Source organism: Chiroxiphia lanceolata, chromosome 3, assembly GCF_009829145.1.
Source record: "Chiroxiphia lanceolata isolate bChiLan1 chromosome 3, bChiLan1.pri, whole genome shotgun sequence".
NCBI classification, from domain to species: Eukaryota; Metazoa; Chordata; class Aves; order Passeriformes; family Pipridae; genus Chiroxiphia; species Chiroxiphia lanceolata.
In genome coordinates this window covers 8,968,286-8,977,360 of record NC_045639.1, presented here as the reverse complement: position 1 = coordinate 8,977,360, position 9,075 = coordinate 8,968,286, and the positions used below count along the sequence as shown (strand labels likewise).

Genomic DNA, 9,075 nt, shown 5'->3' with positions numbered 1-9,075 from the left:
CGTCGCACGCCCGGCGGCTCCCGCCCGCTCCGCACCATCCGCAGCACCTCGGCCAAGGAAGCGGCGGGCGCCGGGGCCGGGGCCGGGACCGGGACCCGCTCCATGGCGGGGTCGGGAAGGAGCGGTGGGGCGGGGCGGGCCGTACCACCGGCGGGGGGCGGGGACGGTACTAGCTGCGGCGGGGGGAGCCAGCCCCGGCGAGGGGCGGCGCAGCTGGTGCCGCGGTTGGGGGCTGAGCCCTCGGCAGCCCCATGTGCCGGAGCCGCCATGGAGGTGCCCCGGGTGCTGCTGGCTGCCGCTCTGCTCCCGCTGCTGCCCCGTGAGTACCCTCCAAGTAGCCCTAGGACAGCCCCGGGGGCGGACGGGCCTGATGCCAACCAGCCTGTGTGTGAAGAATGAGCACCGCCGGGCTGGCAGCCGTGCTGGGTGGGATGTGTGAGGGATGCAGTACCCCTAAAACCCTGTCTCTCCCAGTGGGCAGGGCAGCCATTCCGCTGCCCACCCTGGCCCCACCACTGAACATGGTGGTGGCCGGGCAGCGTCGGCGGCTGGTGGTCTGTGTGGTGAGCGACCTGGCCCCCAGCTCCGGCCATGCTGTCTGGATCTCCAGCGGGAATGGCAGCATCCTGCCGTCCTTTGCCTACGGGGCCTCTCAGGAGGATGGTGGCACCGTCTGCTCTGTCTCCCTCCTTTCCAACGACCTCCTGGCTGAGAGAGAACTCGCCTGCCATGTCGGGGCCAACAGGACCTCCCCGTCCCACAGCTCCAGCCCCATCCGCATCACGGGTATGACCCTGCTGCCACCCCTTCTACCTGCCTTGCCCACTGCTGCCTAACCTGTTGGATGCCCCGGTGGCCCCTGAGGAGGGGGGGGGCAGGGTCTCAGGGAGCAGGTGTGAGGCCCTGTGGGCCAACGTTACTGCCTCGACTGGCAGGCACCGGAAGGGGTTTGTGGCCAGCCCTGCCACACACCTGGCGCTGGGCTGCCAGCGCCTCCCCAGCTGCTCTTTCATCCCACAGGCAACGAGGAGGTGGCAGAGCTGTGTCCTGGTAGCACAGCTGGTGAGTCTCTGGCCCTACGGTGGTGGGAGTGTCAGTTACCAGGGAGAAAACCCTGCTGGGCTCCTGGCAGGGGCTTGACTGCAGCTGTGTGGTGGTTGGGATGGGTTTTCCCAGTGTGAAGGCACTTGGTGGGAAGAATGGGGATGGTGGGTCAGAGCCAGCCTGCCTCAGGGACAGCACGAAGGTGACATGAGGTGACTTTGGCACATGTAAGGCTCCCAAATCCCTCTGAACCTGGCCCTGTGGCAGGCCTGGAGAGGATATGGGGGCAGGCAGTGGGGTTTCTGTGGCAGGCGTCACCCCCGCCTTTCCATTGCAGTGTTCTCGGACCATGCCTTGGCAGCTCTGCTCATGGCTGTTCGGGTGGTGCTGCTGAAGGTCATGCTCTCAGATGCCCTCCTCACCTCTATCCTCCTCGCCCAGAGCTGAGGGGTTGGCAGATGCCTACCCCTGAGGGGTAAGTCCCCCTGTTTTGGCCTAGGGGTGTGAAAGGCACCCAAAATACTGTGGAGACTGGAGAGGGAGGGAGAAACACAGTGTCATTTGGGGGGATGCTGGGTGGGAATCTTGTGTTGGGGGGGACAAGAGAGAGAGGCTGCCATGTTTCTGTGAGTGGCGCGGCCCCGGAATTAACCTGGAGAATGGGAAGGGAGCTCAAGGTACCTCGGGGGGAAGGTTCCCAGAATTCCAGAGCAGGGAGGGACCCCGGGGGCGGCCGTTCGCATCGGGGCCACGTGGGCGCTCGGCGGGACCGCCCGGCGGGGCCGCGCGCCGCTGGGATAGGCGGGCGGGGATTGGTCGTGAGGGCCACGCGCGCCGCCGTGATTGGCCGGCGCGGCTCGGTCGCCATGGTTACCGGGTGGGGCGCGGCGGGAGCGCGCCCCGGAAGCGGAGCCATGGCGGCGGCGGTGGTGGGGGCAGCGCTGCTGGTGATGCTGATGGCGGCGGCGCTGGCGAGGGGCGACGACTCGGACTGGGTGCGGCTGCCCAGCAAGTGCGAGGGTAAGCAGGGCCGCAGGGAGCCGGGGGAATCGGCCGTCGCCGGCTGTCTGTTCGAGCCGGGGGGTTCTGGTGCGGGGCTGCGCCACTGCGGGGTGCCCCTCTGCCCACCTCCTGCCCGCGGACACCGGTGTCCCCGGTTCGTAGCTGGGGCTGCTCGTTTCTGCTGCTTACAGTTCGTCTCCGCGACGCTTCCTCCCTGAGCAGTTCCTTGGTTCACAGGCAATCCGGGGCAGGTCGTGACGGACATTTGCTGTTTGCTGCGGCTTCCTCTGTCTTTGCTGTGTAGGGACACGTGGAGCTGGACGGCAAAGAGCAAGTAAAGAAATATGGAGCTCTTTACAAAGCTTTCCCTTCTGAGGAAGTAGCTCTGGAGACACTGATGTCCGAGCTCCGCTGTGACACCTGCATCCTCAGAGAAGCATCAGAGCGAGCACTGACCACACTCTGCTCCTCTTCTGCCCAGGCTTGGAACCTGTGTCAGTGTGCAGCAATAGCTGCGGGCAGCACCTGGATAACTGGATCCAACAGTGAGCACACCTGGCACGTGTGGAGACACTGCAGCAGGTATGGTGTGGAAAGGGACATCCTCAAGGCCTGAGTCCAGAGGGGCTGCAGGAATGAACGCTCATCCCACCTGAGAAATGGCTGCAGCCACCTCCAGCCCCTGGTACCAGCAAAGATCGTGCAGGAGGTGCACACAGGGATTCTCAACACATGCATGGGAGCTCTGGAGAAGCCACCTTGCTTCCTGCCACAGGCGGAAGAGATCCTGCCTGTGGCACAACCCTCTGCTCACATAATTGCCTGGGACAATGTCTCATTGCTGCCGCCAGACAACTCTGGTTGGGGCTTGGCCCTTCTCCTGAAGTGGGGCTTGAAGAAGAGATGGCTCCTAACAAACAGCAGAGGACAAAACTTTCTCCAGCTTCCTGCAATCCTAGTTTTGGGCAAGCAAGGGCCACACCATGCCTGGCTTCCACCCCTCTACATTTCCAGTTATAAATGCCTGAGATATTTCTCCTGCTCTCTTTTTCTGTAGCTCTGTTGAACTCTTTTTACAGAAGAAATAAAGCTTCTTTTTTAGTTCTATAAAAGAAACCATGCACTGCGTTCTAAAGCCGCTGGTGCTGTGATCTCTGCTGCAGTGTTGCTGGAGCTCATGGCCTCTCTGGCAGTGGCACAGTCCATAGCCAGCACCTTGTCCTGCCACCCAGCCCACTGGGCCCTGCCAGCTACTTGGTCCCCAGCACAGTCCCTGTGTCCCCAGAGCACTGAGGGAACCATTACCACGTGGGATGTTCTGTGGTCACGAGGAGAAACTATGACCCATGCTGGGACATGCATTGTGAAAAGATCCTGTCCTCTTCAAGAGGAAGAGAGCAGCTTGTGTTGTGAAGGTAGAAGCTTCGAGGGGAAACCTTCAGGCAGAACTGGCCTTGTCTGACTTCCCAGCTGTGCCATAGTGGCTGGCTTACACTGAAGCATTGTTTTCGGTGTTCCTGCTTCAGGAGTTCTCCAGTGGAAGCAGTTGAGCCATTCCTGGTTATTTCTTTGAGCAGCCAAGGTGTGTTTTGTGTTCACAGCAGATTTGGTGTGCCTGGCTCCTGGTGCTAGTTCCTGCTGCTGTCCCAGCTGCTCTGTCCCACTGCCCATCAGAACAGTGACACCCCCTAACTTGCCTGTGCTCTCCTCCCTGTAGTGTGCAAGTACGTGGCTGTGGAGCTGAAATCTGCTTTTGAGGAGACTGGCAAGACCAAGGAGGTGATTGACACCAAGTACGGCTTCCTGGATGGGAAGGGCTCTGCTGTCAAGTACACCCAGTCGTAAGTAGGAATGGGATGGGGGTCTCCTGCTGCTGTCGCTGCCTGTGGTCTGCAGAGCTGAGGGCTTTGAGAGGCTGTTCCTGGGGGGCCATGCTAAGCCTTAGCCCTCATCTTCACGCAGGGACATACGGTTAATCGAGGTGACAGAGAACATCTGCAAGCGGCTGTTGGATTACAACCTGCACAAGGAGAGGAGTGGCAGTAACAGATTCGCGAAGGTGAGGGCTGTCCTCCAGTTCCCTGCTCCCAAATGTCCCTTGCCCCATCCTGCACTGCCAGGGTGACAAATCACGTTCATTCTTCCCATCCTCTGGATCCCCTGCCAGTGCCCAGCATCAGAGGCCATGCTGCCCCCCAAGTCAGGTATGGGGTGCTGTCCTTGGTGGCAGAGGGCAGGCCCCTGCCCTCGCCTGCATGGAGGGAACCAGAGGCTGTCTTCCTGTTGGTTTTGGAACCACGTTTGCAGACAGGGACTTGTTGCCACTTGAATTCCCTCCTGGTAATGCTGATGCCCCAGGGGCTTGACTTTGTCTGGCTTGCAGGTTCCTGCATTGCTGGGCAGGGTTGTGTGGCTAATACTGGGAGGGGAGACTGGGAGCCTGGCAGGAGGAGCACCACCTGACCAGGCAGCTCTGCTCCTTCAGGGCATGTCGGAGACGTTTGAGACCCTGCACAACCTGGTGCACAAGGGCGTCAAGGTGGTGATGGACATCCCCTATGAACTGTGGAATGAGACCTCCGCTGAGGTGGCTGACCTCAAAAAGCAGGTACCCAGACCAGTGGGATTGACCCTCAGTGGATTCTGTGACCTAGTGGGCCAGAGTAGAAGGGGAGAGAGTCTAAGGGTGCGCTGCCAGAAGCAGGGTGTTAGCAGGACCTGCTGTCCTGGTCCTGCTGCACCAGCAAGTGTCTGGAGCTGGGCTCTCCTCTCTGCCTAGTGTGATGTGTTGGTGGAGGAGTATGAAGATGTGATCGAGGACTGGTACAGGCATCACCAGACGGAGGATCTCTCCCAGTTTCTCTGCGCCAACCATGTGCTAAAAGGAAAGGATACAAGTAAGTCCTGGCTGCTGCCAGGGGCCGTGCAGGAAGGGCAGGGGAGCCTTGCCTCTCCCTCAGAGCCCACTCTGCCCCTCTCTTCCCCAGGCTGCCTGGCAGAGAAGTGGACTGGCAAGAAGGGCGACTTGGCAAGTGTGGAGGAGAAGCAGAGCAAAAAAAAGAGCGGGAAGAAGAAGAAAAAGGACCAGAAGGATGAGAGCGTGGGAGCTGCCAGCCTCCTGGACACAGGGGAGGCCCTGGAGGAGGGGGTTCAGGAGAAGGCTCCGCTCACCCACAGCCCAGCTGATGAGCTGTAGACACGCAGCCCCAGCCCCCGCGGCTGCCTGCTCTGGGGTTTCAACCCGCTGTGCCTGTGGGTACCAAAGGAAAAGGGACTTGCAACCCGGGGGAGACCAGAGCGCCCGGTCCTGCCTTGTCAGCCTGGGTGCCATCCTGCGATTAGGTGTCACGGAGCCGCGGACCCAGCCTTGTTGTGCTTCCCTGCCGGGGGCTTCAGCTCCGGGAGGCCGCGAGTGCTGCCCCGGCGCCGGCTCTTCGCACCGAGCCGGGACTGTAAATAAAGACGTTTTCCCCAGAGCCGCCGCTGCCGGCCCTGCTTCGCCCGCGGTGCCGGGACGGGCGCAGATCCTGCTGCGGGAGGGAGCAGCGGTGTCCGCGGGGGGTCCCGCGGGGCGGCCGGGCCCTGACCCTGCCGGGCCGAAGGTCGGGGCCGCGGGGGGGCGCCAGGCGAGCGGTGATTGGCAGGCCCGGGGGCGGGGATTGGCGGGCGCGGCGTGGATTGGCGGGGCTGCGGCGGGGGGGCGTGGTTTCGGGAGGGGCGCGGTCGGATCGGCGATTGGCGGGCGGGCGGGCGGGGGCGGACACGGCGGCGATTGGCGGGCGGGCGGGGGCGGACACGGCGGCGATTGGTGGGCGGGCGGGGGCGGGGTCTCGCGGCGCAGCGGGGCCGCGAGGGCCGCGTCGGTGTCCGGGGCCGGGTCGGTGTCGGTGTCGGCGGGATGGTGGACAGCGTGTACCGGACGCGGTCGCTGGGGGTGGCGGCGGAGGGGCTGCCGGACCAGTACGCAGACGGGCAGGCGGCCCGCGTGTGGCAGCTGTACATCGGGGACACGCGGAGTCGCACGGCCGAGTACCGCAGCTGGCTCCTGGCGCTGCTCCGCCAGCACCGCTGCCGCTCCGTCCTCGACGTGGCCTGCGGCACTGGGTGAGGCACCGCGTCCCGCGCCCGCCTGCCCTGCCGGGTGTCCCTCCCCGCTACCCGGGGTTACCCGGGGCCTCGGTGCTCTCGGCCATCCCCAATGTCCCCGTCCCTTGAAGCCCTCCCCGCCCCCTCAGCTCGGTCCTGCTGACAGCCGTGTCCCCAGGGTGGACTCCATCATGCTGCTCGAGGAGGGCTTCCAGGTGACCAGCGTCGACGCCAGCGACAAGATGCTCAAGTACGCGCTGAAGGAGCGCTGGGAGCGGCGCAAAGAGGAGCCCTTCGACCGATGGGGTGCGGGGACCATGGGGACCGGGAGAGGCGTGGGGACACTGACACCCCACCCCGGCGCACGGGACTCTGCCCTGTGCCCCTCTCGTGTAGTGTCTCTGGCCCCTCGCAGTGCTCAGGCCCCTTGTCTGGGGTTGCTGCTGGCCGGGTGGCCTTGTTGCAGGGTCAGGCAGGGACCTGCTGGTGCCAGCTGCTCGGCAAACCCAAGCCATGGTTCTTGCCTGCCTGGCTGCTGGCCACAGACTAGATCCAGCACCTGCAGGGGCCAGGGAGGGGCTAGGTGGTGCCAGGATGGGGTCTTGCAGGCAGGGGAGGCTGTTGCATGTCCCTTCCCTCATCCATTTCCCTGTGCTGCAGTCATTGAGGAGGCCAACTGGCTCACACTGGAGAAGGACCTGGAGAAGCCAGGGGACGGATTTGATGCAGTCATCTGCCTCGGCAACTCCTTTGCACACCTGCCTGACTTCAAAGGTGAGTTGGAGGGAGGGGAGGGGGAGTACCTGTGCACGTGTGCACACCGTCTCCTGCAGGCTGAGAATGTGCCCTAACTCCTGCCATTGGCGGGACAGGGGATAACACACAGTGGAGCTGCTGTGTCATGGTGCATCTCCAGGGAGGCTGAGAACGTGCCCCAGTTCGTGACATGAGTGGGCTCATTGGGTTCCATGGTGGCGGTGGAGGAGGTGTGTGCATTTATGTCACAGCTCTGGCAAGGCTGGAGGCACACCCAGACTTTGCCACAAGTGGGGTGGTGGGTTCCCCATGTGAGGCTGAGAATGTGCCTGAGCTGATGCCATGGGTGGGGCTGTGGGTCCTCCAACCTGAGACTAGGGGTGAGATGGTAGGGGAAGGGGTATATGTGTATGTCTACATGGGTAAGATGGGGCCTTATGGGCTGTGCCATGGGGTACAGCCAGTGCATGGAGACACCACCATTTCCTCCACAGGGGACCAGAGTGACCACAAGCTGGCCCTGAGGAACATTGCCAGCATGGTGCGGCCCGGGGGTGTCCTGGTCATTGACCACCGCAACTATGATCACATCCTGGCCACGGGCTGTGCACCGCCTGGCAAGAACATCTACTACAAGGTGGGTGGCTGGCAGACCCTGCCCCATCCCAATCCCCTCTGCCCCAGCCCCATGGCCCCGGGTTGGGCAGGCAGCAGGACTGTGCTCAGGCTGGGGGCCACTGAGTCCTCCTGTGGTCTCCCAGAGTGACTTGACCAAGGACATCACCACCTCAGTGCTGCTGGTAAACAACAAGGCACACATGGTGACCCTGGACTACACGGTGCAGGTACCCCCCACTGAGGCGGGGGCAGACCCGGAGCTGAGGTGAGAGGGGCTGCAGAGGTGGCTCCCGGCATGGGGGGTGGCTGGCACTGTGCCCCACTGTCCCCGGGCCTCACCAGCATTGCCTCCTTGCAGCAAGTTTCGGCTCTCATACTACCCACACCGGCTGGAGGCCTTCACAGCTCTGCTGAAAGGTGCCTTCCAAGGGAAGTGCCAGCACAGTGTCCTGGGCGACTTCCAGCCCTACACGCCGGGACAGGCCCATGTGCCCTGCTACTTCATCCACGTCGTGAAGAAGACAGGCTGAGGGGGCCATGGAGATGGGACTGTGGTGGCTGAGAGCTGCGAGCAGCTCTGGGGACAAGCAGGGGGTGGGGACATTGCTGAGAGCTGCCTGGGAGATGCCGCTCCTTAATTAAGAACACTTGTGAGAGCTACTGGAGATCATGGTCCGTGTGTCCCTGTACGGGCAGGGTATGGGGCAAGGGGGACAGCCACAGCCTGGGGGAAGCATGGGGGGGGTGCAGGTACAGTTTCACCTCCAAGCCCCCAGCTGCAGGTGCCAGCCATGCCTGTGGTGTGGGGTTTGGGGGTCCTCTTGAAGTGGAGACAAGGGTGAGCTGGCTCCCAGGTGGTTACACATCCCTGCTGAGCCCACTGCAGAACTGCTCACAGGAGTGTGCTGCAACCTGTTTTCTCCCCTGCACCTCTCAACCAGTTGCTGACTTCTTTGCTTGACACCCCTCAGCCCCATCCTGGGGGTAACCACACACCCCCCCACACTGGGGCTCCCACATTGGAGCCTCCACCAGTGCTTTTGCTGTGGCTGCAGCTCCCTCCTTTTCACCCTGGGGAAGATGTGGTGCTCAGATCCAGTAGCACAGTGCAGTGCGGTCAGGGACAGCTCTGCCCAAACACGCTAAGCTGCCAGAGCTGGAGCAACAGGGCTCCAGGCATGCACCAGCTGCAGCTTCACATGTGGAATGCCACAAGCTGCTAGGGAGCCAGTCCTTTGTGGAGGAGCTCAGTGGGGAGCAGGCCTTCACAGCCACACCCCTTGGCCCAGGGATCCAGCTGCCAGCAGGCTCAGTGCCGACAGCAGCGGGGCAAAGCCCGGCACCAGCAACCCCTTGGGCTGGGGCACACATGGGACCCTGGCTGGGCATGAGGCTGCCCCGGGGCTGCACCAGCAGCTGCAGGGACCAGGCGGTGGCAGCTGCTGGCCAGCTGGTGGCCACACGCAGCTCAAGTGCCATTTGTTTGGCACCCTTGGTAAAGGCTGGGAAGCCAGGCATACACACTGCTGCCAGCAGCTGCTGTGAGGCTGCAGAGGGAGGTGAGACAGG

General features: G+C 63.0%; 3 protein-coding genes across 6 annotated transcripts; all 3 read left to right on the top strand.

The window, feature by feature from the left end:
* The first annotated feature begins 192 nt into the window (after nucleotides 1–192).
* Nucleotides 193–2,521, top strand: PTCRA (pre T cell antigen receptor alpha). Of its 4 annotated transcripts, XM_032681318.1 has the most exons (5): nucleotides 193–319; nucleotides 475–786; nucleotides 1,021–1,062; nucleotides 1,382–1,519; nucleotides 2,284–2,521. In XM_032681318.1, the coding sequence occupies exons 1-4, from the start codon at nucleotides 268–270 to the stop codon at nucleotides 1,489–1,491; spliced, it is 516 nt and encodes a 171-aa protein (XP_032537209.1). In that variant the 5' UTR covers nucleotides 193–267; the 3' UTR covers nucleotides 1,492–1,519; nucleotides 2,284–2,521. The 4 variants fall into 4 exon arrangements, with proteins under 4 accessions (XP_032537209.1, XP_032537207.1, XP_032537208.1 ...); XM_032681317.1 differs by having other exon boundaries at nucleotides 214–786; nucleotides 1,406–1,519; XM_032681316.1 differs by lacking the exon at nucleotides 2,284–2,521 and having other exon boundaries at nucleotides 1,021–1,477.
* Nucleotides 1,921–5,522, top strand: CNPY3 (canopy FGF signaling regulator 3). Its single transcript, XM_032681312.1, has 6 exons — nucleotides 1,921–2,064; nucleotides 3,764–3,887; nucleotides 4,009–4,105; nucleotides 4,532–4,654; nucleotides 4,826–4,943; nucleotides 5,034–5,522. The coding sequence occupies exons 1-6, from the start codon at nucleotides 1,959–1,961 to the stop codon at nucleotides 5,240–5,242; spliced, it is 777 nt and encodes a 258-aa protein (XP_032537203.1). The 5' UTR covers nucleotides 1,921–1,958; the 3' UTR covers nucleotides 5,243–5,522.
* Nucleotides 5,523–5,833: 311 nt separating this feature from the next.
* GNMT (glycine N-methyltransferase) lies at nucleotides 5,834–8,171 on the top strand. The gene is made up of 6 exons (XM_032681314.1): nucleotides 5,834–6,150; nucleotides 6,311–6,438; nucleotides 6,793–6,906; nucleotides 7,383–7,525; nucleotides 7,650–7,771; nucleotides 7,865–8,171. Exons 1-6 carry the CDS (start codon nucleotides 5,945–5,947, stop codon nucleotides 8,034–8,036), a joined length of 885 nt encoding a protein of 294 aa, XP_032537205.1. The 5' UTR covers nucleotides 5,834–5,944; the 3' UTR covers nucleotides 8,037–8,171.
* Nucleotides 8,172–9,075: the final 904 nt, after the last annotated feature.